Consider the following 27,106-nt stretch of genomic DNA (forward strand, 5'->3'; position numbering starts at 1 on the left):
GTTTTTGTTTGAGAACTAAACACAGATCCTCTGTGGATGTATAAATGCCTTTAATCCTTTTGTCTCTTTATGTTATCCCAGACAGACCAGGAACACCTCTGTGGGCCAAACCATCACTTCCAGGACTCCATGTTCTTCTCAATGCTGAAGATAGGTCTTAATGACCTGTATGTTTAGGGTCATTGCCCTGCTGCAGAATAAATTTGGGACAAAACAGAAACCTCTCTGATGGTATTGCATCCTGAATAAGTATCTGCCTGTAGTTTTCAGCATTTATAAGCAATATTAATCCTGATGAAATATCCAACTCATTGTGCAGAAATGCAGCCCAAAACTTGCAAGGAACCTCCACTATGCCTTACTGTTGCCTTAATATTGTACTGCTCCTTCTTTAATATAACTGCCTCCTTCTACAGCCATATACTTCACATTTTGACTCTTCAGTCCAGAGCACTTGCACTTGCTGGCCAGATGTCTCCAGACACTAGATGGGTGTACCTGGGTCCCATTGGTTTCCGCCAGTTTTTTGCTGATGGCACAGCTGGACATCTTTTGCTGTCAAAGAGAAGTGTGAATAATGTATTGTTTAACTGCTGCATGCTCGTATGGTCCACAGTATTGCCTGTTTCTTTGTGCTTTTTCAAAATAGCTTGAACAGCAAATCCTGAAACCCCAGTCTGATTTGAAATCTATAAAATGAACTATTAACCATTATATTTGAACTGGCTAATTTTTTTTCACAGTACACACACACACACAAAGTGGACATTGTCTCAAAGCAGCTTTACAGGGATAAACAGGTTATACAAATTAGAATTGATGAGTTTAGTGCCTATAAGTGGCGACTGACGAAAGAAAAAACTCTGTGAGATGGAAAAAAAAGCCTTCACAGGAACCAAACTCAGAAGGGAACCTATCTATCTATCTATCTATCTATCTATCTATCTATCTATCTATCTATCTATCTATCTATCTATCTATCTATCTATCATCCACCATCTATCTATCTATCTATCTATCTATCTATCTATCTATCTATCTATCTATCTATCTATCATCCACCATCCGTCTATCTATCTATCTATCTATCTATCTATCTATCTATCTATCTATCTATCTATCTATCTATCTATCTATCATCCACCGTCCGTCTGTTCGTCCATCCATCCATCTATCATCGATCTATCATCCGTCCGTCCGTATCTATCTATCTATCTATCTATCTATCTATCTATCTATCTATCTATCTATCATCCACCATCCATCCATCTATCTATCTATCCATCCATCTATCTATCTATCTATCTATCTATCTATCTATCTATCTATCTATCTATCTATCTATCTATCTATCTATCTATCCATCCATCGTTCGTCCAGATCCACCCTCATAGTTCTTGAGTTGCACAGTAACTTCATGGATCTTCAGGCTTGTTCATGAGGAACCATGCTCAGCTGCACTGAAGAGAACTCCATGCAGAGGAAAGGAGCGTCATGCGGATCCGGAAAGAGCCGCGCGCTTCAAAAAGGACTTTGAATTTGTAGAGGAAATTTCCAACAATGCAGTTGTACCGGAAGTGTGGTTGATAGGGTTGATGGTCGATTTCGCCGATTCGGGTCCGGGTGAGCTGAAACTTCACTTTCCGTTAGAAACACAAGGCGACTTGTATTCGAGCTGGGTGAGTACAAACCCATCCCGGAGGTGTTTTCTCATTGTTTTGGGAAAAGCTCGCGTTTATTGTACAAACACTGAAGGGGAATTGATTCAAGTCTTTGAAGAGCACGAGTTGGCGCTTTCATTTCAGCAGTCCTGATTTAGCATAGCCTAGCCTAGCTTAGCTCGTCTTGTCTTGCTAACAATGCTAGCGAGTAATAATTAGCGAGCTAGCTGCTCTTATCTGACTCAGACCGATTGGTCAAAAGGAAACTAAATGAAAATTGCGCGTTGTGTTTAGAATGAATGTGGATACACGGACACAGTTCGGGAACAGTGGAAAACCCGGGGCAGGGCTTTAATATCACCCCAGTGGAGAGCTGAAGAACCTGCTGCCTGCTCCCACTAGCCGACTGTGCTAGCAGTCACATCTCCCATACTGAAGAGCTGACATTTTGTTAGCGTGGAAACGATAAAAATGTTGGCAGCAATTTTCTTTTTGCTGCTTTATCCTGACTAGCTACGAGTTCTCCTGCGAGCAGCCTTCACATTTTCATTACCAGTGTTATATAATATAAACAAGCGCTCAGATATTATAATGACGGTAATTCTCACATATAATTATTACAACTTGATGATGCAACGTGTTTTTACCTCGTTAAAGCACTTTGATGTGCAGTTTATATTTATATATACATTCCCTTTCTCGTCTTTAATTTAGCCATAATATTCTTTTACACTTTGGTGTCTGGTTTGTTGTATTTCTGTAAACTGGCAGGTTTAAAATACAAGTTCCTTTGATTAATAAAGGGGAAAAGAAAATATCAACCCTATATTTTTTGAAAGCATACTGTTCTATCATATCCTATTTTATTTCAGCTTTTAAATCATTTTATTTTACTTATATCCAATCTTATCCTCTTATACCATCTCATCCTGCCCCGATCTTACCATCTCATCCTGCCCCGATCTTACTATCTCATCCTGCCCCGATCACACTCTCATCCTGCCCCTATTTTACTATCTCATCCTGCCCTGATCTTACTATTTTATCTTACTATCTTATCCTGCCCCGATCTTACTATCTCATCCTGCCCCGATCACACTCTCATCCTGCCCCTATTTTACTATCTCATCCTGCCCTGATCTTACTATTTTATCTTACTATCTTATCCTGCCCCGATCTTACTATCTCATCCTGCCTCTATTTTACTATCTCATCCTGCCCTGATTTCACTATCTCATCCTGCCCAGATCTTACTGTTTTATCTTACTATTTTATCCTGCCCCAATCTAGCTATCTCATCCTGCCCTGATCTTACTATCTCATCCTGCCTCTATTTTACTATCTCATCCTGCCCCGATCTTACTATCTCATCCTGCCCCGATCACACTCTCATCCTGATCTTACTATTTTATCTTACTATCTTATCCTGCCCCGATCTTACTATCTCATCCTGCCTCTATTTTACTATCTCATCCTGCCCTGATTTCACTCTCATCCTGCCCAGATCTTACTGTTTTATCTTACTATTTTATCCTGCCCCAATCTAGCTATCTCATCCTGCCCTGATCTTACTATCTCATCCTGCCTCTATTTTACTATCTCATCCTGCCCAGATCTTACCGTCTTATCTTACTATCTTATCCTGCCCCTATTTTACTATCTCATCCTGCCCAGATCTTACCGTCTTATCTTACTATCTTATCCTGCCCCTATTTTACCATTTTATCCTACTATCTATCCTGCTCCTATTTTATCTCATCCTGCCCCTATTTTACTATCTCATCCTGCCCTGATCTTACTATCTTATCCTACTATCTCATCCTGCCCCGATCTTACTATCTTATCCTGCCCTGATCTTACCATCTTATTCTGCCCGATCTTACTATCTTATCCTACTGTCTCATCCTGCCTCGATCTTACCCTCTCATCCTGCCTCGATCTTACCTTCTCATCCTGCCCCCATCTTACTATCTCATCCTGCCCCGATCAGACTATCTCATCCTGCCCCGATCAGACTCTCATCCTGCCCGATCAGACTCTCATCCTGCCCCGATCAGACTCTCATCCTGCCCGATCAGACTCTCATCCTGCCCCGATCAGACTATCTCATCCTGGCCAGATCTTACTATTTTATCTTACTATTTTATCCTGCCCCAATCTTGCTATCTCATCTTACTATTTTATCCTGCCTCGATCTTGCTATCTCATCCTGCCTCGATCTTGCTATCTCATCCTGCCTCGATCTTGCTATCTCATCCTGCCTCGATCTTGCTATCTCATCCTGCCTCGATCTTGCTATCTCATCCTGCCTCGATCTTGCTATCTCATCCTGCCTCGATCTTGCTATCTCATCCTGCCTCGATTTTACTATCTCATCCTGCCCTGATCTTACTGTCTTATCCTACTATCTTATCCTGCCCCTATTTTATCTCATCCTGCCCCTATTTTACTATCTCATCCTGCCCTGATCTTACTATCTAATCCTACTATCTCATCCTGCCCCGATCTTACTATCTTATTCTGCCCCGATCTTACTATCTTATCCTACTCTCTCATCCTGCCTCGATCTTACCCTCTCATCCTGCCTCGATCTTACCCTCTCATATTGCCCCTATCTTACTATCTCATCCTGCCCCTATCTTACTATCTCATCCTGCCCCGATCAGACTATCTCATCCTGCCCCGATCAGACTATCTCATCCTGCCCGATCAGACTATCTCATCCTGCCCGATCAGACTATCTCATCCTGCCCGATCAGACTATCTCATCCTGCCCCGATCAGACTATCTCATCCTGCCCCGATCAGACTATCTCATCCTGCCCCGATCAGACTATCTCATCCTGCCCCGATCAGACTATCTCATCCTGCCCCGATCAGACTATCTCATCCTGCCCCGATCAGACTATTTTATCTTACTATTTTATCCTGCCCCAATCTTGCTATCTCATCTTACTATCTCATCCTGCCCCAATCTTGCTATCTCATCTTACTATCTCATCCTGCCCTTATCTTACTATCCTATCCTGAATGAAAGGATTCTTTCAGTTGCATTTCCACGCTTTACCACTAGAGGGATATTCACAGTTTACCATTCATCATGTGACATCACAGTGCACCATTCAGCTGTCATTCGACATCACGCATCCTACCAAACAGCTAGTAGATGACATGCAAGAATAACATTGCACACTATCAACCTAAACCCATTAAAGTTTGAGTGTTCTGAATCCTGTACCGTATTTTTACTGACACACTGGGGCGAGTACAACCTCCTGATCAGCGAACACCAGATCCTTACAGTTGGTCCTTTGAGCCAGATAGTTAAATTTCCTAACATATATTATTTCCTGTCCTCTTATCCTTTCCTATCTATCCTGTCCTTTCTTTTCCTGTCCTTTTTTATAGACCAAGTGACATATTTGGTCATTTGACGTTTTCGTTTAACTAACGAGCACAATGAGCGAAAAGGATTACAGCAACACACTACACGTGTTCTAACCACAAACATTTAAAATCGTGTGAAATAATTATGTATGCAATAAGTTATGATTGAGCACAATTTTGTAACGCGCGTGGTGTTAACGCTAGCTTCACTTTTCTAACCATGCACGCGAGCGTTTAACATCTGTATGTCTATGTAATGATAAAACCACAGTGCTAACTCAATTCTTACCTGGCAATGCAAGTGCAATCCCTGTTGCCATAGCAATGGACCAAACAGAGGTTTTTAACGGACCAGACATGCACTGCATCATCGATCATCTCAACGCATTTGTTATTGTTTACATCCTTGAAATGGTGTATACTCTCCTTTTGTATTCTATGCCATCTTATTTTTTCTTTTCTTATTCCATTTTTTCCTACTGTTTCCTGACTATCCTCTTATTCAATCTTATTTTATTCTATCCGATCATATCCTATCTAGGGCTGAAACAATTACTTGAGTAATTCGAATACAAAAATATAATCAAGGTAAATTATTTCATAATTTCAGCAATAAATTATTTTTTTTCCAAAAAGGAAACAAAGTACTTATTAATTTTAAGAGGCCCGTCTAATTTTCTCTTGTATATTTAGTATTGCTCTTTAATTAAGAAAAAGTGCTTCTTATCCCGTTACTCAATTGATCGGTGGAATAATCGTTAGAATACTCGATTACTAAAATAATCGATAGCAACAGCCCTAATACTATCAAATCCTACATTATCCTGTCTTACCCTAAATCATCCTTTTTGGAAGACAGGAAAACTTGCTTGTAACGAGCTCTAACACAAGGCATTTGTTTCAGCATAAGGAAGAGAAACATGGCTGTCAGTGAATCGTAGTGTTTAATGGTTGCTCTGATGCTGATTCATTTTTCAGTTCAAAAGTGACCAAGTATCTTCCATCTGTGCTCCAGGTGGGTAATCTGCCCAAGATGTCCTTCCCTCCACATCTCAATCGGCCACAAATGGGCATCCCTACCATGCCTCCTGGAATCCCTCCACCACAGTTTGCTGGCTTTCCTCCTTCAATGCCGCCAGGTAGAGTATGCTCAGATCCGAGTTGCTCTGTTTGCGACTGCTGAGAATTCTCTGTAATCAGCTAATCGTTTAGTGTGGTAAGGCATGCCCTACCTGCACTTTGAAGTGCGCATGTCCACTAAAGTCATTCACTTATACTGTGCTACTTTTCTTCAATATAAATTTTTTTGCAGCTTAAAAATAAAAACAAACGTACTGTTTAATGTTAAATTAGAAACTGAAAAACTTTGTCAGTGGATATTTTTTTTTCTCCACTTCTCATATTTGCCACCGTGAGAACTTTGGCACACAGGCTTTAATTTGGGCATCTCAGGAAAAGATCTTAACCTCCTGATTTGAGATTTAAGGCGGATTTCTGCAAGATGCCTGTATCTGTGACGGGCCACAGATGAGAAAAAGGACATAAAAGCACACTATGTATTTTTTGTCATTAGATGGAACCTGTGTATCTTGGATATGGTACTTCATTAGACCACGAGGACTCCCCTGGTGCAATTTTAGCCACACGCATTTGTTCTGCGAGTGTGGAATATGTAATATGATATCGAATTATTTTAGATTGTGACACTGTTCATGTGATTAGAGAAAATTTAAGCATTGCCATGGTGCAATCTACACGCATTAAAGCAAATGCTGATTGGTTAGACAGGGCACTATGTTTGGTAGCATTAGGGGGAAACCTGAATTAAATGTGCACAAGACAATTAGAGAAGTCTGAAGAGCTTGATACCTGACATTATTATACACATCTTTAAAACATCAAAGCAGTGATTGCTTTTAGTTATTGGACAGAGATGGAGGAAAAGCCAGGGGCAAAGATTCAAAATATGTGCATGAAAAACCGAAGGCATTTTTTTAGTCTCATCTTCAAAAAATTATAAAGTGTAGTGTAACAAACAAACTTTGCCGTTTTATTTAGTTACCATACATGTGTGCTCTGCTACAGATACTATTCCTGTGTAAAATAGTACCTCATTCATTGCAAAAACCTAGTTTAAGCATCATAAATCAACGCAGCTGTTGTTTGCACTTGCATTTTAGCCTACAGTGGATATAGTGTAGTCCTCTGAGTTACATCATAAACAGGATGTTTTAGACAATTGTCCTGTACAAATAGTGTCTGAGGCTATTGGAGTTTAAGGATCCATATGTGTGTATACAGATTTATCCATTGGGCCAAGGGTTTAGAGATTCACTTACGTTGTTATATTTTTTCCTATTACAGGAGCCCCGATGATTCCAGTTCACATGGGCATAATGGCCCCAGCTCCTGCGGTAAACCTGCTTACCAGTTGAAAATAAATATATTTATTTTTATTTTTAATACTTCTGATAACAACCTACCGTTGCCTTTAACGTGTTATAAACTATTATAATAGAATGCAAAATACTCATGATATAATATTAATCAAAAAGCAAGTTTTACCATTATTTCAAATAACATGCAAATACAGTAATCCCCCGTTTATCGCGGTGGTTACGTTCCAAAACCGCCCGCGGTTAACAGAAAAAACGCGTATAACAGATGCCACCCAAAAAATGCTGTTTTATGTATACAGTACTAACATTACAGTATTAACAGTACAGCAACATTATTAACATTTTACTTCATTTTGTAATGAATAGTTGTTTTATAAATTTATTAATAAATTTCATTAGGTCCCCTGGTGGTCTAGTGGTTAGGATGCGGCCCTCTCACCGCTGCGGCACGGGTTCGTTTCCCGGCCAGGGAACCAACCCCAGCCACTCTTAGTGCCGGTCCCAAGCCCGGATAAATGGGGAGGGTTGCGTTAGGAAGGGCATCCAGCGTAAAAACGTGCCAAATCAAACATGCGGAGGATCCGCTGTGGCAACCCCTAATTGGAGAAGCCGAAAGAAAGTTTATCAATTTTATTATTTCAACATAAAACTACATAAAAACAATTCCCTATAAGGTCTACCGTGCTATCCGTGAGAGACCGGGAAAATCAGCCAAACAAATTTGTAATGTGGCAAATGCAATCCTACTAGATTTGAGCCGCGTTAAAGTGGGGGATTACTGTACAGGGAGTGCAGAATTATTAGGCAAATGAGTATTTTGACCACATCATCCTCGTTATGCATGTTGTCTTACTCCAAGCTGTATAGGCTGGAAAGCCTACTACCAATTAAGCATATTAGGTGATGTGCATCTCTGTAATGAGAAGGGGTGTGGTCTAATGACATCAACACCCTATATCAGGTGTGCATAATTATTAGGCAACTTCCTTTCCTTTGGCAAAATGGGTCAAAGAAGGACTTGACAGGCTCAGAAAAGTCAAAAATAGTGAGATATATTGCAGAGGATGCAGCAGTCTTAAAATAGCCAAGCTTCTGAGCGTGATCATCGAACAATCAAGCGTTTCATTCAAAATAGTCAACAGGGTCGCAAGAAGCGTGTGGAAAAACCAAGGCGCAAAATAACTGCCCGTGAACTGAGAAAAGTCAAGCGTGCAGCTGCCAAGATGCCACTTGCCACCAGTTTGGCCATATTTCAGAGCTGCAACATCACTGGGTGCCCAAAAGCACAAGGTGTGCAATACTCAGAGACATGGCCAAGGTAAGAAAGGCAGAAAGTCGACCACCACTGAACAAGACACACAAGCTGAAACGTCAAGACTGGGCCAAGAAATATCTCAAGACTGATTTTCTAAGGTTTTATGGACTGATGAAATGAGAGTGAGTCTTGATGGGCCAGATGGATGGGCCCGTGGCTGGATTGGTAAAGGGCAGAGAGCTCCAGTCCGACTCAGGCGCCAGCAAGGTGGAGGTGGAGTACTGGTTTGGGCTGGTATCATCAAAGATGAGCTTGTGGGGCCTTTTCGGGTTGAGGATGGAGTCAAGCTGAACTCCCAGTCCTACTGCCAGTTTCTGGAAGACACCTTCTTCAAGCAGTGGTACAGGAAGAAGTCTGCATCCTTCAAGAAAAACATGATTTTCATGCAGGACAATGCTCCATCACACCGTCCAAGTACTCCACAGCGTGGCTGGCAAGAAAGGGTATAAAGAAGAAAATCTAATGATATGGCCTCCTTGTTCACCTGATCTGAACCCCATTGAGAACCTGTGGTCCATCATCAAATGTGCGATTTACAAGGAGGAAAACAGTACACCTCTCTGAACAGTGTCTGGGAGGCTGTGGTTGCTGCTGCACGCAATGTTGATGGTGAACAGATCAAAACACTGACAGAATCCATGGATGGCAGGCTTTTGAGTGTCCTTGCAAAGAAAGGTGGCTATATTGGTCACTGATTTGTTTTGTTTGGTTTTGAATGTCAGAAATGTATATTTGTGAATGTTGAGATGTTATATTGGTTTCACTGGTAAAATAAATAATTGAAATGGGTATGAATTTGTTTTTGTTAAGTTGCCTAATAATTATGCACAGTAATAGTCACCTGCACACACAGATATCCCCCTAAAATAGCTAAAACTAAAAACTACTTCCAAAAATATTCAGCTTTGATATTAATGAGTTTTTTGTGTTCATTGAGAACATGGTTGTTGTTCAAATTAAATCCTCAAATAAAATTAATCCTCAAAAATACAACTTGCCTAATAATTCTGCACTCCCTGTATATTGAATGTCGAACATATTTGTTGTTTTAAATACAAAACAATACCGAGGTATAGTTTAATAAAGCGTTTTACTTCAGCAATAATTACATCATCATTTGTATGTTGTTGGATTGTCCAGGTTCTTGTTCCCACATCGATGCAAGTGATCAGTAAAGTAGCTGCTCAGAGGAAAGAAGTCCCGGCTGCTCGTGCAAAGGATGCCGATGAGAACAGCGGTCCAACAACAACAGTGTTTGTAGGGAACATCTCGGAGAAAGCGTCAGACATGCTGATCAGACAGCTGCTCTCAGTAAGTAATGAAGTATAATGGTGTTTAAAATGGCTGTGATCACATTGGGAAAAGTAGGATTTGTAGTGGGTTGGGTTTTTAATGTGTTTGAGTGTGTGTGAGAATATCTGGCATCTACAAATATTTATCACAAATTAGAAGGTAGCTGTTTATGGTATTAAAAAGGCGGGAATCACTTGTAGCTAGAATTTACCGCGTATAACTAGAGTTGTAGCTGATTATATATATAAAATGCAGTGAAATTTAAACAAGTGGAAAGTTGAAAAACTGTTCAATAATGAGATTTATTTTCGTCCACTATCAGGTTTGCAGTTTCTCTGCTCTTTTCCAGCTTAACAAAGTTCCTTAACTCTTAAAAAAAGTTTGATGCACTTTAGATCAGCTACGTAGAGAAAAATTATTTAATAGATGAAAGTCCTTTTACTTATATAAAGCCATAAAAGGATACAAACGAATGCATATTTATTCTCTCAAATGTTTTTTTAATAAAACTTTCCTTTCTGTTGTGTTTTTTTTCCCAGAAATGTGGATTGGTCCTGAGTTGGAAACGAGTTCAGGGAGCTTCAGGAAAATTACAGGGTAACTAAACAGTTTTACATAATTCATAAAGGTACAAAGCACTCTGTTATTTACTTTCTTTAACTTTATACGGACACCGTGTGTGTGTGTGTGTGTGTGTGTGTGTGTGTGTGTTTTTTATTTCAGCATTTGGTTTCTGTGAGTATAAGGAGCCAGAGTCGACTCTACGTGCTCTGCGACTGCTGCATGAGCTGCAGGTTGGTGAGAAGAAGCTGCTAGTGAAGGTGGATGCCAAAACTAAAGCTCAGCTGGATGAGTGGAAGGCCAAAAAGAGGAGCTCCAATGGGGTGAGTGCAGAAGTGATGGATCCTAATCTTACACAGTTTTCCAGGTTTAATTTTTTTTTTTTATAAAAATTAATTGTTAATCATTATTAGTCAAATTATTATTTTTTTTCTTTGATATAATGAAAGTCTTTATGCAATATTAATTTTAATCCCAAAAGTAAGAAAATAAAACAATTGGGCATGAAGGAAATCAGTGATGGGATTCATTGTTGTAAATATGTAAACATTGTTCTATCTGTGCTATTCTGTACACACACTGCATCATGACTTGTTTTTCCCTTTTGGTAGAATGACAAAGCTGAGGAGGTTGGTGAGGATGAAGAGGAGGTTTTAGATGAAGAAACACAGAAACGGGATCAGATAGTTAAAGGAGCAATTGATGGCCTGATCCGGGAATATTCCAGTGAACTCAATGCACCTTCTCAGGATGATGAATCCAGTCGCAGGAAGAAAAAGAAGGAGAAAAAAGAAGAGGTGCGTTAGTGAAAGTGCCAACTGTACTTCGCTCTTTATGGTTGTGTTGTTTGTAGGATGTTCAGAACGGCTTAAATAGTTAGCTTTTAAATAGTTGACCAGTTTTTCAGTTGCTGAAACCGTGCAGGCTTTGGCTTGAACTGGGGACATTGGCACTATTGCTACTGTCTGTGACAACATGCCACTCATTATTACTTATTAATTATGAGTACTTATTTTTGTTCATATTTCTCTGTATTGTTTAACCAAACATGCAAATACATGATTTGATCCGGTAGAGAAATTGTGTAGAAATAAGAAAATTATTTTTGGGATTAAAACAGAGTGGATAAATCAAGTGACAATTACACTAATATTTATTGTTTTCCGAACGTGATAAAGCTGCAGTTAAATGCATCGGGCGGATTTAACATCAACAGAATCTTTACAGTAGATTAAATTAATTTTTACAGATGTTTATTAGGGAGAAACAGGAGTGTAGTTGGAGGTCTGTGTTTTCCTCGGTCACATAATTTCTTTACATTCCTGTCTAACTACATGTGTGAAATAAATAGGTCTGTAACGATTCCTCGAGTAACTCGGGTAATTAGATTACAAAAAATAATGCTTCGTTTAGTCCATGTAACTAATGGACCATTATTACTGACGCACTAACTGCCAAACACTGGAGCGCTCTGTGCAGGTAAACACAAGACGGTACAGAATGAAAAATGAAATGTATATAATGGAATATATTCAGAGAGGCTCAGCTTTTGATAGCTCATGTGTCATGCACATTTAATCACAGACTAACACTAGTTATAATTATTTGTCATTCCTCAAGTTAATGTTGTAAGCTGGTGTCACATGGTCTTGTGTATCCTTGTTTAGGAGGACATCAATGCCATAGAAATGGAGGAGGACAAGAGAGATTTGATCTCCAGGGAGATCAACAAATTCCGTGACACCCACAAGGTAACACATTCACAGCCTACTTTCACATCCCAACTTAGTGCAGCAAAAACCTGTACACCTGTAGTTCAGTTAGCTCACCCAGAACAACATGAGTAGAATAGATATACTGAGCCTTCTGGAGTCTTAAAGTCAAATTGGCTTTTACTAAGCAGACCACTTTTCTTTATGCCTGACCTTCTTCAACACAGGGGAGCTCAGTTCTGTGAACATGAAATTGATTGGTTTCATAGACTTAGATAATATCTAGCCACCATCTGAAACCCTAGGATATATTCACTCAGTCTTGTTTAAGTCCAAGACTGGGTCTAATTTTGGTCTTGGAGATCTTTCCTATCTTTCCTGGGTTAGTATCTTACGGACCTAAAAATTTAGAAGCTCCTCAAACTTTTAGTCAGTCATAAAAATGCATGCACATAATGTAAACTTCCCTCCAAGCTAATCTGTTCATTAAACCCCACCATTATGATAGAGATCATATGGTGACTAAAGCAAGATGAATCTCACAGCTTTGGGAAAAAGTTGCAAGGATAGGATGTAAGTATGATCTTCCCATTCTTTTCTACGTATACTGGGCGCCCCCTTCTGGAGGACTTGCACAGGAGCAACTGTTCTGTGACTTTGGGGAAATGCATTGACAAATCATTCTGGTTATAGTGTCAAGTATGTACAAAGTTTTGCAAACAGTTGAACATAATTGACTTTTCCCTGCAGTCTTTTAGAATTTTTTATAATGTAAGATCAGTTTGTTCTCCAAGAGGCCAGTGAACCTGTGTGGGTCCCCTCCAATTTAAGATGATGCTCATGCTATAAATGATTTCAGCTGACTGAATAACCACTGAATTGTGGCACAGTTGTGTCACACAGTATGTGACAGTAGGGGGCGCCCTTCCACAGCACGAGGATACTCTGAAGACTTTACAGGTATGATCTAGCCCTGTGTGTGAGCACTTCATTATTTCCTACTTGCTTACGTGTGCCTTTGTTAAATTTGTTTTCCTCTTTATGCTTTCCTCACTTTGTTGCCCTTTTCATTATCTGTTGTACTTTAGATGTTTAAAATCCTTTTCACGTTAATTACTAGTTTTCCGACTGCAGTACACATTTCATTTCACAGCATTTTGTCTAACATGAGACTCATTTAAAGAGTGCATCAGTGTAAACATCACCATGATTTTTAATCAGTTTAGGGAAGGCCTATGTATACATTTCAGTATTGCTAAAAATATTGACATAATAATGTATAGATAAAACTAGTTGTTGAATATAACAGGACAAGAATAGATGGCCAGATATAACCATAGAGTATACATTTGTATACTGGTAGCATATTAACATTGGGCCATGTTAGTCTGCTATAAGAGAGAAATTTTAAGCAAATGCTGGTAAGTAGTTGTTGTAAATCAAGGTAACAACTGTCGAAGCATGGGGCACCATATAAAGCAGTTACAGCTGTCCAATGAAGGAACGTGGTGTTGGTAATTGTTTCTTATTTGGTATACCTTCCTTTCTTTTAGAACATGGCATACTAATGCACCTAGCCAATAAAGATGTAAATGATTAAAGGCAGTTAAAAAAGCATTGTCCATTCCAGTTCAAGAATGAGATGTAGGAAGAACACAGACAACCTATATATGGTTGAAAAGAGTAAGTATTCCAGATTGCTGTACACATTGGTAACCAGTCATTCAAGGTACACATAAAATACCCTAATGTGAAGAATAAGTAACTGCACGGTCAATACATAGGTCAGTGATTACCATTAAATCGTAAATTAAACATAGAACGAAACCTAGCGAGCCGAGTGCATCTCTGCAATTTATATTTAATTACGTACATTTTGTGAAGGGCAGTTCATTCCACCATTTAACCCAGCTTCAGTGACCAGTTTCACCAGTCTTTCTCTGCTTAAAGCATCACTCACTATTCCTCTTGCTCTTTTTCTTACTTTCTCTTCCTTTCTCTTCCTGTGTTATTCCCCTTTTGCTCTCACCGTCATGCATCACACTCACGGTTTTCTGGATGCATCTTTTTAAGTGTGAGGTTGCGACAAATCACTGACAGTTTAGCTACACTTTGTCCAGAGGACTTATGAGTCCTGCTATTTCAATAGAGTGGCATGTGAATACAGAATGTTGTAAAACCGTGGGTGTTTTGCTGGCTGAAGTGTGTTTTCATACTCACTAAGTTGAGCCTTCGGAGTGCCCAGGCCACCAGCAGATGGGGTAAGCCAGCCTCTACAAATTCATTTGTTGCCCTTTCTGTCCGATCACAGAGATCATCAGAGTGCCGTTTTTGCAAAAAATGCTGCTGTCACCACGTTTTCACAGAATGTTTTGGAAGTTGTTTTGTCATGTGTCGACGTGTAACAAGAAACAAACATTTTCTGAATTTATTTTCTCCTGCAAATCCTTTGACCTGCTTTTCCTCCCAGGCCTAACAAAAAGGCTTGTAGGGGCAGCGAAGCTCTGAAACCATAGCTCAACACCTGTAAGTCCAAAAAAACTAGTTTCACAAGGATTGAAGTCTTACTCTTGCTCATATTATGAGGTGGAAACCTTTTACAGCGTCCTATTACCTGATTTTGTTTGAAATGTGTAAAGTGGTTTCCAGGGATCTTATGTAGATCTTGAAATGTAAACGGGGAAAGGGTTTAAAGGGCCTTCCACTTGCTGACATTGTGGTGGGTGGACACTCAGATTTTTATAGCCCTTATAGAGGACAGGAACTGTAAACCACTTCATTATTGCAGTCTAGACTAGAATTATACTGTGATGTCCATCTGTTAACTGTATGAACACTCAGGCTCTCTCTCTGTCCCTCTCTGCAGAAACTCGAGGAGGAGAAAGGAAAGCGGGAGAAGGAGCGTCAGGAGCTGGAGCGTGAGCGCAGGGAACGAGACAAGGAGCGAGAGAGGGAGCGTGAGAGAAGGGAGCGTGAAAGGGAGAAGGACCGGGAGCGAGAAAGGGAGAGAGAGCGGGAGAGAGAGCGAGAGAGGGACAGGGAACGTGAAAGAGAGAGAGAACGGGAGAGAGAAAGGGAATGGGACAGAAGCAGAGACCACAGTGAAGCTCGCAGCAGATCCAGGTGTGTACAACATTCCTTCATTCTGGGATACAGTTAATATTATTGTGGTTGGTTGTGTATAGTTACATATTAAGTGTAAAAATGAATGACGCTTTTACTGTATTCAACATAATTGGTTCACATAACGCTATTGAATTGTCTTACAACTTCAGCTATTCAGATTTTGGCAGTTGTTTAGTGTGAATAGATAGATCATGATATTTTAAGAAAGTTTGCTAATGCTGTTGTTGATCTGACATACTATTACAATTCTTCTCTGGCCACTTTATGAACATTGCAAAACCGTGTGACATTTTCCTACTATGACAATATGACACTTCAGCTCTTCTCATTTAATCGTTGTGATGTTGCAGAGAGCAAAGCCGTGACAGAGAAAGAGATAAGGATAAGAAGCGAGATCGTGAAGAAGATGAAGAGGAGGCTTACGAGCGTCGCAAGCTAGAAAGGAAGCTCCGGGAGAAGGAAGCTGCCTATCAAGAGGTTGGCAGAGCTTGGGCTTTGTTCTTTTACTATGTGTTCTGTATCAAGGTTCCACAATTAATTAGAGCATCATGTTTCATCTTCTGTACAGAGGTTGAAAAACTGGGAGCTTAGAGAGAGGAAAAAAGCCAGAGACTACACCAAGGAATCAGAGAGAGAAGAAGAGCGCCGACGAGAGACTGTAAGGGAGATCTATTTTCAAACATTATATATATTTAACATGGGTTTTCTAAATAATTTGCCCATGATGTGTTTATGTTGGACAGTTACAAAAAGGTTTTTTTTTCTCAATTAGGCAAAAGAAGGCAAAAGACTAAAGGAGTTTTTGGAGGATTATGATGATGACCGGGATGACCCTAAATATTACAAGTAATTTACAATTTTTACAATTTTGTCAATCTAGAGATAAAGATTGGTACCAGGATGCCACAGGACCAAAACAAAGGTGTTTTGAGAATGCAGGTAGATATTAACATAGGAAATATGATGCCGAGATCTGGTGAACAATGTAAAACTGCAACACCGCTGACTCTCTTTATACCCTATCAGCTTCTCAGCAATTCAAATTCAGTTGTGTGTGTTTTAAAAATGGCAACTCAAACTTAGTATTTGTTTTAATTTACTTAGTAAAAGTATTGCAGGGAAATTAATTTTAAAATACCAGATCCCCCACAATCAGTGGAAAACAAGAATTACTTGTTTTTGAACTTGTATTTGGTTTAGCCATAAATGATTTAAAAAAATAGTACACCACTCAAATAATATTAATCAGTGATGGTCCTACGGTGCTTACTTTTCATTGATTGGTGGTTATAGGTGAACCTATGATTGTTTATGTATATGGTATGTACACTGAATAAACCCGCATTTCTTAACTGCCATTGATTTTTTATTTATTGATTTTTTTTTACAACTCTGCATTGGTGTGTTTGGCCTGTAGGGGCAGTGCACTGCAGAAACGCTTGCGTGATCGAGAGAAGGAGATGGAGCTTGACGAAAGAGATAGGAAACGAGAGAAGGAGGAGCTGGAGGAGATCAGGCAGAGGCTTTTAGCGGAGGGACATCCTGATCCAGATGCAGAGCTACGCAGGGTACGTCTATTGTCTTGACATGCAGTTACAGTGAAATCAGTGTGACACATTTTGCAGACAGTCTTTTTTCCCCCAAATGTATTCCTTTGCTGCTTCGTTGCCAATAGCTTTTTGGTATTAAAGTGGGGACCAGTATTTATCACTTTACATTTACAGGGTTTCAAAACTCTCAGTATTGGATATTTTGTTTTTAGACACGGTGCTTTCAAAATTCAAGGAAGATGTCCTTACAACACATATATTGCAAAGTTGGAGGTCATTACCATCTTTACTTGTTTTTCCCTACTTGTACCATGATCTAGTGCAAATCTAAAGAAAATACCAAATAGGTTTTGGCTAATTATTTAGCATTGCATTTTTCAAATCATGCTATAATAACTCGTACATCACAGTATTTCACTGCCACAAATTTAGTGCAATTCAAATAAAAAGATTTTCTTTTTGCATCACAGCATAACATTAAATTCTTAATTGAAAGTTTTTGATATGTAAATTATACATTAAAATAAAAGTATTTAAAATTAAATGCATTTCACCTTAATTTTGTTTGACCCTCTATTTTTTTTTTTAACTGTCTGTATCCCAGATGGAAGAGGAAGCCGAGCGTTTGCGGCAACCCCCAGTAAAGCCTGAGCCTGAGGAAGAGCGAGAAAGCAAGCCTTCTCGTGAAGAGAGAGAGCGCGAGAGAGAGCGAGAGCGAGAAAGAGAGAGGGGTAGAGAGCGTGAAAGGGAACGAGACAGACGCAGGCCGATTGCCCAGGTACAGTCAGATGAGGATGTAGAGGATGGAGAAGAAGTGGAGGATGAGGAAGACTCTAAGCCATGTCTCAAGCCCACTATGAGGCCCATCATGGCTGCCCCGTCTGTGTCCTCGGCCAGCGGTAATGCCTCACCCAACACACCAAGGGAAGAGTCTCCCTGTGGCATCATCATTCCCCATGAAAACTCGCCACCGGAAACTCAGCCACAGGAGGAGCACCGGCCTAAAATAGGCCTTAGCCTCAAACTCGGTGAGAGCCCCCAATTTCCTTTGATACAATTTCACTTTTTTTTAATAGATATGTGAATCAACATTGATCTACATCTGTCCTGTAGAACAATCCCACTGTTATAGTGTTTTTCTCCATAATATATGCATGCATAGCTATTCTTACATCCTCCTTCTTCTACTACAAGGTGCCACAGGCAGCCCAAGCCAGCCAAGTGTGGGCAAACGCAAGAAGCTGGCTGTGGAGAGCGTCTTCAACCGCTTTGATGATGACGAAGTGGATGAGGCACCTCGGAAGAGAAAGCTAGTCCCTTTAGATTACGAGGATGAAGACAAAAGCAGTAGTGGAGTCGAGGGCGCTGGAGCAGCAGGAGGCAAAGGGGCCAATACAGAAGAGAAACGAAAACACATCAAGAGTCTGATCGAGAAAATCCCCACGGCTAAACCTGAGCTTTTCAACTACCCACTTGACTGGTCTGTCGTGGATTCGGTAAGCATCATCTCCCCCCCCCCATGTGTTTGTAACCAGATGATTTGGGGTGGGCTTAATTAATTGCGGTACTTCTTTCTCAGACTCTAATGGAGAAGCGAATTCGGCCGTGGATCAATAAGAAGATTGTGGAGTACATTGGAGAAGAGGAAGCCACTCTAGTTGACTTTGTTTGCTCAAAGGTAAAGGTCAACATCTGTCATACCTCTGAATGTAGGATGACTTGCTCCTTCAGGCTGTCTGTGAATGTATACGGAATTGCCGTTTAAGATGCATTGATATAGCTCTTTGATTGGATTGCTTACATGTTTATATAACATCATTAATTTGAGGAATATAGCTGTAGATGACTGTATTTCATGTTTCTTCCGACAGGTGATGGCTCACAGTACGCCGCAAGGCATCTTAGATGATGTTGCTATGGTGAGTAATTTTGCATTATTTATATATAGATATAGATAGAGGTGTGTGTATGTAAATATGAATAATATACACACATCCCACCGATCAGGTATAACATTTTGACCACATGCCTAAAAGCTTTTTGCTGCCAAAACAGTTCTGACCCATCGAGCGTTAATATCATTAACTTCTTCAGCAATTTGAGCTACAGGAGCTCGTCTATTGTATTGGACCACACGGACCAGCCTTTGCTCCCCACTTGCATCAATGAGGCCTCCCATGACCCTGTCACGGGTTTATCACTTTTGATAGATACTGACCACTGCAGACCAGGAACATCCCACAAGAGCTGCAGTTTTGGAGATGCTTTGACCCAGTCGTCTAGACATTACATTTTAGCTTGTCAAACTCACTCAAATTCTTGCCAATTTTTCCTCCTTTCCTGATTCCTAACACATCAATTTTGAGGACAAAATGTTCACTTGCTGCCCAATATCTCACCCATTGACAGGTGCCATGATGAAGAGTAATATAATCAGTTATTCACTTCCTGTTCATAGTGTAATAATGTTATGCCTGTTCAGTGTATGACACGTGTGTTAAGCTTTGTCTATCCCCTCTCCTTTTCAGGTGTTGGATGAAGAAGCAGAAGTGTTCATTGTGAAAATGTGGAGGTTATTGATATATGAAACAGAGGCCAAGAAGATCGGACTCGGCAAATGAACAAGCACTGAACGAGGATCAAAGCTGCGCCTGACTTTCCTGTGATCAGTTCGCCTTGTGAAGAGAAACATTCGGGGCGACTCTTTAAAACCTTCAACCCAGCAAATTGATTACTTCCATCTATAAATATATAGTCAGACCCCCCCCCTCTCCATCTACACGTGACTGTGTTGATTTGTGAGCACTGGCTCTGAAACCGCATCCCAGCTATTCTCATTCACTGCTAGAGATTTGGGTGAGGTGACTATTTCCTCAGGGCTTGTCTGAAGGGTTTTCATTAGATCTTCATCCATGCCTGCTTAAAGTGTAATTGATGTCTATAAAAGCAGTATCTTCTTGTAAGCTGCGACACCTGTAGATTTTGCCAACTACATTTAGATTACAGTTTGATTTTGTTCATTTTTCTTGGTGACAAAGTTGTTGAGTTGTACCAAAGAGTTTATCTCCACAACTGTCTCAAAGTGATGTCGCTCCAACACCATGGTGAGTGGGGGGGGGACCCCCACACAACGATTTGGTTCTTTTGTTTTTGGAAATGTCGGGCTTAAATTGATCTTGATGGTTGTGCAATGATGGAAACTGGTCTGTTTTTGTATGTAGTAATGGATGTGTTTTCAATAAAAGTAATCTTTTTTTTTTAATAAAATGAATTTAGATTGTGATTTCTTTAAGTAAAATGGGAAAGACAGTTGAAGTCCATTCACCTTTTATGCAGAGGGGTCAAAACCCAACGTTATTAGTTTGTCTATAAATTTTTATTTTCCTTTTTTTTCCTTTTACATGTTTATATACCCACTCCACTTTGACAGGATACAAAAACAGTTCATATTCTGAATATCTCTGTATCCCCTCCACGAGGGTCTGCTTGCTGCTGCAGGCGCTTCACCTCCTCAACTCCTTTAACACACCAAGGGCTTGTTAATCTTCAGTTTTTGCTTCCATTTCCTCAGCATCGTCATCTCCATCCACCTCAGCATTCTCTCTCTCCAAACGCTCCAGCTGTCTCTGTAGCTCTGTCTCATCTGTATCGGTAACCACCTTGGGCTGAAAGCAAAAGGACACCGTAAGGAAGTGTGCAGCACTAATTCTTGACTCTACAACTGCATCAATCCTGCACAAAAGATGCCATGAATTAATTTATATTGGAGAAACAAACCTCCATCTGGACATTGAAAACTCCTCGTTTCTCCTCAATCTTCTCCTTAATGACCGCCATGGCCTGGTTGAGCATGGAGAGACCCTCAGTCCGTTCCAGAGTGGTGGTGGTCATCACATACCGTGGGGGAGCAATTAGGTTGATCTAATCCCATAAGAAAGACACTGATTCATTTCTGAATCTGCTGAAGGCATCAGTGTAGGGGTGCCTAAACTTTTTTTTTTTTTACACTGCGTACATTATATATTTGTATAGGTGCACTAAGGGGCATTCTTTGGACTCATCTGTCAAAGTATGAAAAGCTATAAAAATTATCCAAAGATTTCAAACAACAGAACTCTTGCCAAAGCATGGCATCAAACCAATATCAAATCAAAAGTATATTGAGGTCTCTGAATGAAAACACACCTCTCTACATACAGATCAGTTACCATTCATTTATCCATTCAGCTGAACAGGTCTTTGGACATCTAAGGCTACGTTACCTTGATTGGCATGGCTTCTGTGGAGCAATTCAGTCCGGCCCTCAGGGCTTCTTTAACAGCATCAATCCCCTCATAGCCGTAACACGCCACCTCGATATCTATAAACAGGTCAACTCTTATTCATAACAACTGTTCAAAAGCAACGGAATACAAAACGCCCGCAAACTGATTGCAATAAAGCACCTACATCAAAACATTGTTATATAGAAGGTAGCTTTCAGTACCTGCTCTGATTTTGACAGCCTGTGGTGTGAGCCGCCTGTTGATATTATCGATGAGTACATCCCTCTCCTCTTTTGTCAGGTCCAGCCCATCCAGGATGGCAGGATCACTGACAAATAAAAGAATAAGCAGAAATGCATATTAGATTTAAATAATCCATAGATGAGATTGGAAATGCCCAAATCATGGCCAACATTTTTTTTTGCTAGCACTGTATGCATTGGGCCGATCCCATAAAGCGTTACAAAAAGAATTTGTACAACTGACTGAACGGTGTTTAGATTTAAATTTAGCTACATGCAATTACACTTGTGGCAAAAAACGCACACCCTGACCAGATAGACCAAAGTCCACTAACGAACACGGTGATAAATGGGATAATTTACATTTAAACAACTTTTACTGTCCCTAGTGTTTTGCTGCTTACATATATTACATAAAAGCTGTGATTTCTAAAGACTTTGTTCTTTATGGCTCATTTCACAGCATGATCTTTTGAAATGATGCCTACCAGGATTTCAGACAATTAGATTGTGAGTGAAACTAGTAAGCAACAAAAATTAAGTATGGGGATATAGCTATTTTTTTCAAAAGCAGTAAATACAAATAAGAAATGTTTGATATGAAATTATCATTAACACACAAGGTCTGGGTTTCTAGTCCAGTACACAGTAGGAACCGAGCTGAATTTGCAGTGAAATTATTAAAGATTCGAGACCGTCTAGTTATCACTAGTAAATGATCACGGGTACAGCTACATGTTGTACTGTAATAAAGGTCAGTACTTACGACACGGCTTGTTTAAACACATCGTAAGCGCCATATCCTGGTTTCTTGTATTTCTCATCGAAGACCCAGGCAGTGCGCTGGTACAGACTCTCCAGCTGCTCGTCCTTAGTGTACTCCAACACCTCCGCCACGTGCCTCAGAATACTGTACACCTAAAGCGTTAGTCAAAATCACGTTTTAGAGAAACATGGTACATTGCGACATCAAAATGTGAATGGAATGTGAATGAACACAGGGTTTTATATCAACTACAAGACTAAAAGCAAGGCACCAAGTAGGGAAAAAATCCCCTCCGTCTGAATGAAACTGTTTGTTAAAAGATAATTACGGTTTTCTAAGAATATTTGTTAGATGGAAATAAATGCATTTGTAACTTCACCATAATTGTCAAACTTTTAGTTTAAAGAACTGTAATAAAAAATGCCACTGTGTAGCCGAGGGAGGATTTTGTGTCCACTTACAGTCTTGGATTTGGTAAACTTGTCTTCACACTTAATGGCCTCCTCTGGAGAAACTCTTCTCTTCGACAAATCGATATATCCTATAGAGAGAAACAAAACAGAATCAGAGCTCACTTAGGACAAGATACACTGTTTGGACCTCTTTCATGTAGAGCGGGGGTCACCAACATGGTGCCCGTAAGGAACCACATTTTCTAAAAATAGCTCACCATAGCACCACTTACCAGTGAGCTGCATTTATTTACTTTTTAAATCACAATTGCATTGGTGTAAATTTGAAAATGATAATATAAAAAAATATATTATTATTAGATTAAAGCTAGCTGGTACCAAGTTGATTTTTGTATGTTATGTACTTGATAATCTGTACAAACATGATGCAACATAGTGCATGATTTGTTAAAAATTATTAGTGGCTAGTGAAAATGTTGTAGAAGTTATAATTTGAAAATGTAAATACTTGCAGAGTTTCCTACCTTATTAAATCATTGTTGATAATTATTGTGCGAAATCATTAACACGATCAGTGTCTTCACATAGATGAATATCATTAATCATAACATATAATTAAAGGTAATTTGAGCAAATGTGTTTTGGTACAAACTTATTTGGTAAATTGCATCCAGCAACATTCAGACAAGAAAAGTGGAACTCATGGAAAAACTTTTTATAAAAATAATTTAAAAAGAACTGAGAGCTTCTATAGGCATAAAAGGAAATGTACTATTGTAAAATCCGTACCTTTACATGTTTAGTATTTTGTAGTACTGATTGCCTGCCTTCCTACCTGTCTGTGGATACTGCTGGAAGCTCTAAATTTCCCATTGGGATGAATAAAGTAAGTATCTCTCCATCTCACTCTCTCTCTTGCCCTCTCAACAAACAATTTATTTTAGTGCAATTTTATAGACATCAAGTTTGAATAGCAAAACGATTTCCATTATGCGCTCACACACCGATATATCGTCTGTATTAATATGAATGACGTGAGATAAGCAATCGAAATTGAAATACTAGGCAATCAATGAGGACAAATGTAATGGAAATGTGTGTTTTTTCAGTGGCTGAACCACATTACTAGTAGGTTTAGCACACACTATGCATATGTGGCCATCTTTCATTGTTTAGTCCTCATTTTCAACTCTGTGAGCTTTGCTTTTGATCAATTTTTGTAGCTGTTATGGAATTTATAAAAGATACACCAGGATAATGTCTGGTAAAATGTGGGTGATTAACTTTACAAAAGCGTCTACAACTTTAAGACTGATAAAAGCAGCTCTATTTCTTTGGAGGAAATGAAGTCGAAACGAATTTACTTTAAAAAAACAATCAATGTGACCAACTAAGACTGTAATAAATAATCAGATCTGCTGAAGAGCTCCCTTTAGCTTTTCATGTACTGAAAAGATTGCACAGGAAAGCATTTCTCCAAATGCCACAACCACAAAAATCCCACCTTTTTCTTTGTCCACTCGAATGACCACCACACACTCGTTGCGTCCGATGCGAATAAGTTTGTTGATGGAGCGGATACGACGGCGCGAGAGCTCGCTTAGCAAGATCATTCCCTCGATGTTGTTGTACTCCAGCAGGCTGACGTAAGCACCCATCTCGGCGATGGAGCGCACGTTCACCATCACCACATCCTCCACCTCCGGGAACCGGTGCTGGTAAAACCTACAGCTGAGTCCCGGCATTCCTGTAGCAAACAAATCCAGCAAATTGAATACATTAATAATCTTTATATTTCCCTCAATGTATACATGCACATCTCTATATTTCTACGATACTATGAACACTAAATGAAAGACGTGTTGTGTGTCTGGTTATTATTAAAGATATGAACAATATTTAGTATGGCACTCATGCTAATGTGTTTGATTTGAATAGAGAGATAGATCATCTGCCATATAATTGGTTAAGGGTCTTTCTCTCTCACACACACACACACACACACACACACACACTTTAAAGGTGCACTAAGCAAGATTAGTTCCCTAACAGAGAGGTGGGTGGGTTCAACTGTCTTTCTTTACTTCTTGAGATCCTCATCACAAGATCTAAAGTGGCATGTAGGAGAACACGGCCCAAACCTTCATATTCAATCACGTTTAACATCTTTCAGGTAACGTTTTATTGATAATGCACATTGAAGCCGTTTCCTAATATTAGTGGTGAATCATATTCCTGTATATGTGAGTGTTTCCTGCTCTAAAACACCTGAATGAGCTTATTAACATATCCTATAGTGATGTACATCATTGACGAGCTGAGCCGACTCCACTATGAATCAACTCCGAGTCGGCTCCCAGGAGGCTTCTGGATGACAACACATCGCTAGGGGTTTAGACTTTATTTAAAGAGAGTCAATAACATTTTGGTGAGATTTCACTACTTGCATTTCGGTGACAGCATTACGGAATCAAACACTAGTTATAATAGGAGTCAAACGTGGGAAAGGGTCAGATACGGGGAGACATAAAAGAAGGGATCAGACGCAGGAAAGAGTCAGAAAGGAGTCACCAAAAACGAACCGACTCAGAGTCGACTCGGCCGCAAACGACACATCACCTCATCGTGCTAGTGAATAACGTTAAAATGTGTGTTGGTTGAGAGTGAACACGAACACACAAGGTTCTGTCATAAATCTACACAAACGCTCAAACACAACACCATCACCTACATTACCAAACTCCCACCAACCTCGGGCTCATACGATTTAACACATCCACCCATAAATAACGTGTTAAAAGCCTGACTAGTTGAATCAGGGATATTAGAGCAGGAAACACTACATTTTGTAGCTAATGACGGCGCTGTGAGCGGCTGCTCCACTGAGCTCCACGCCGCCACATGCAGAAAGAAAGCGGCTCGAGTTAGCCTGCTAATGCCGAATAACCCGCTCCTTTAACACGCCGATTAAAACACGGCCATAACAGCAGGGCAACAAAACGCAGTTTTACCTGAACGTCTTACTGACAGATTCTTCAATATCTAAAGAATCACGCTGTAAAATTTCTCCCTTCTGAGGAAGAGCAGCTCCGCGCTCACGAGTTAGCAAAGACGCCGGGAAAGCAGAAACACCTAGTCTTACAAAATGGTTGCTACACAATGATATACTTCATAATAAAAGTCGTAAGTTGCCGCTAATAATACTAGGCATTATTTTTCTATTTTGCGCTTTATTTAGCGAGCAACTAAAGTATATAGATAACGGAATGGAAAGCGTATGGGTATTATCTTTGTTAACATTAAATTAGAATTAGAGTGTTGGATCCGTTTCATGTAGAATATCTTGTATGCACTAACTATTGGTCCGTTTCCGGTGCAGTATCAGTGCACTGCTATCGCTACTTTCACCAACCCATTCAAACATTATTCATACCAATAATACCTTACAAGAAACACTATTAACAAGAATAAAAAAATCTAATCAAATTAAAAACACAGAAGATAATAAATCAAAAGGTACTACTTCCATCGGGTTGTATAAGAAATATAGTCTACCAAACACCTGACCATTCCTGAAAATAAAACATTAATGATGTATATAACATTTGGCAGGAATAATAAATACATTTATTTCTTTTAAAAACAAAACAAAACAAAAAAAAAGAAATTCAAGCTGTCAAAGGCCCCCTAGCAAGCGTCCAATCACGTTGCCATTTTTACCTCCTTTGAATGGATGGTCAGGAAGGTGCACCAGTCAGAGATTGCAACATGCATCTGTAGCAAACTGCACAAGCTCAAATATATTTGTGTTTATTATATTATCTTTTTTTTCCCACCACGGCTAACAAAGGAGAAGAAATTGATTTACTCGCAGATAACCATAAAGACAGACCAAGACAGACTGGACACCGTGAGGAAAGTTTGACCAAAACATTTTAAAACAGTTGTTAAGCGTTTTCATGAACTGTTTATACTTTTGCTTTCCTGTAGAATTTTCACACAAAAACACAATTTGCCTTCCTTTCAAAATTTTCAAAATAGACTAAAATTAGGTTAATATTGATGCTTCTGCTAGAGATGATGTATGTGGATGATGCAGATGTGGCTGCAGTAAAAGGAGACTTGTTTAATTGTGTTTACAGTGGTCCCCCAGAACTCGCTGGAACTCGCAATGTCTAACAGCCTGGTGTAGAGCCAGTGACCTGTCTCTGAATGTTGACAAAACTAAAGAGATCTTTGTTGACTTTAGGAGAGCACAGAGCGGCCTTTCTCCACTAAACATCGATGGATCCTCCATGGAAATCATCAAGAGCGCCAAATTCCTTGATGCTCATCTGCCAGAGAACTTCACCTGGTCACTCAACACCAGTTCCATCAGCAAGCAAGCCAAGTCTCTACTTCCTGAGAAGGCTGAGGA

The 27,106-nt window shown here is 39.7% G+C and overlaps 2 protein-coding genes across 4 annotated transcripts; one reads left to right on the plus strand and one right to left on the minus strand.

Annotated features, from left to right (window-relative positions):
• Positions 1 to 1,528: 1,528 nt before the first annotated feature.
• rbm25b (RNA binding motif protein 25b) lies at positions 1,529 to 20,270 on the plus strand. 3 transcript variants are annotated; one of them, XM_046835992.1, is made up of 18 exons: positions 1,529 to 1,679; positions 6,063 to 6,186; positions 7,412 to 7,461; positions 9,902 to 10,072; positions 10,594 to 10,651; positions 10,778 to 10,938; positions 11,227 to 11,412; positions 12,283 to 12,366; positions 15,194 to 15,450; positions 15,804 to 15,930; positions 16,022 to 16,111; positions 16,226 to 16,299; positions 16,871 to 17,021; positions 17,608 to 18,031; positions 18,198 to 18,499; positions 18,583 to 18,681; positions 18,875 to 18,922; positions 19,532 to 20,270. In XM_046835992.1, the coding sequence occupies exons 1-18, from the start codon at positions 1,596 to 1,598 to the stop codon at positions 19,622 to 19,624; spliced, it is 2,583 nt and encodes an 860-aa protein (XP_046691948.1). In that variant the 5' UTR covers positions 1,529 to 1,595; the 3' UTR covers positions 19,625 to 20,270. The 3 variants fall into 3 exon arrangements, with proteins under 3 accessions (XP_046691948.1, XP_046691949.1, XP_046691950.1); XM_046835993.1 differs by having other exon boundaries at positions 1,579 to 1,679; positions 6,026 to 6,186; XM_046835994.1 differs by having other exon boundaries at positions 1,605 to 1,623.
• eif2s1b (eukaryotic translation initiation factor 2, subunit 1 alpha b) lies at positions 20,236 to 25,856 on the minus strand. The gene is made up of 8 exons (XM_046835995.1): positions 25,701 to 25,856; positions 24,194 to 24,436; positions 22,738 to 22,817; positions 22,277 to 22,428; positions 21,490 to 21,596; positions 21,266 to 21,363; positions 20,781 to 20,924; positions 20,236 to 20,668 (listed from the first exon to the last, which is right to left on the minus strand). The coding sequence occupies exons 2-8, from the start codon at positions 24,432 to 24,434 to the stop codon at positions 20,543 to 20,545; spliced, it is 948 nt and encodes a 315-aa protein (XP_046691951.1). The 5' UTR covers positions 24,435 to 24,436; positions 25,701 to 25,856; the 3' UTR covers positions 20,236 to 20,542.
• Positions 25,857 to 27,106: the final 1,250 nt, after the last annotated feature.

This window comes from Silurus meridionalis, chromosome 23 (genome assembly GCF_014805685.1).
Source record: "Silurus meridionalis isolate SWU-2019-XX chromosome 23, ASM1480568v1, whole genome shotgun sequence".
NCBI lineage: Eukaryota > Metazoa > Chordata > Actinopteri > Siluriformes > Siluridae > Silurus > Silurus meridionalis.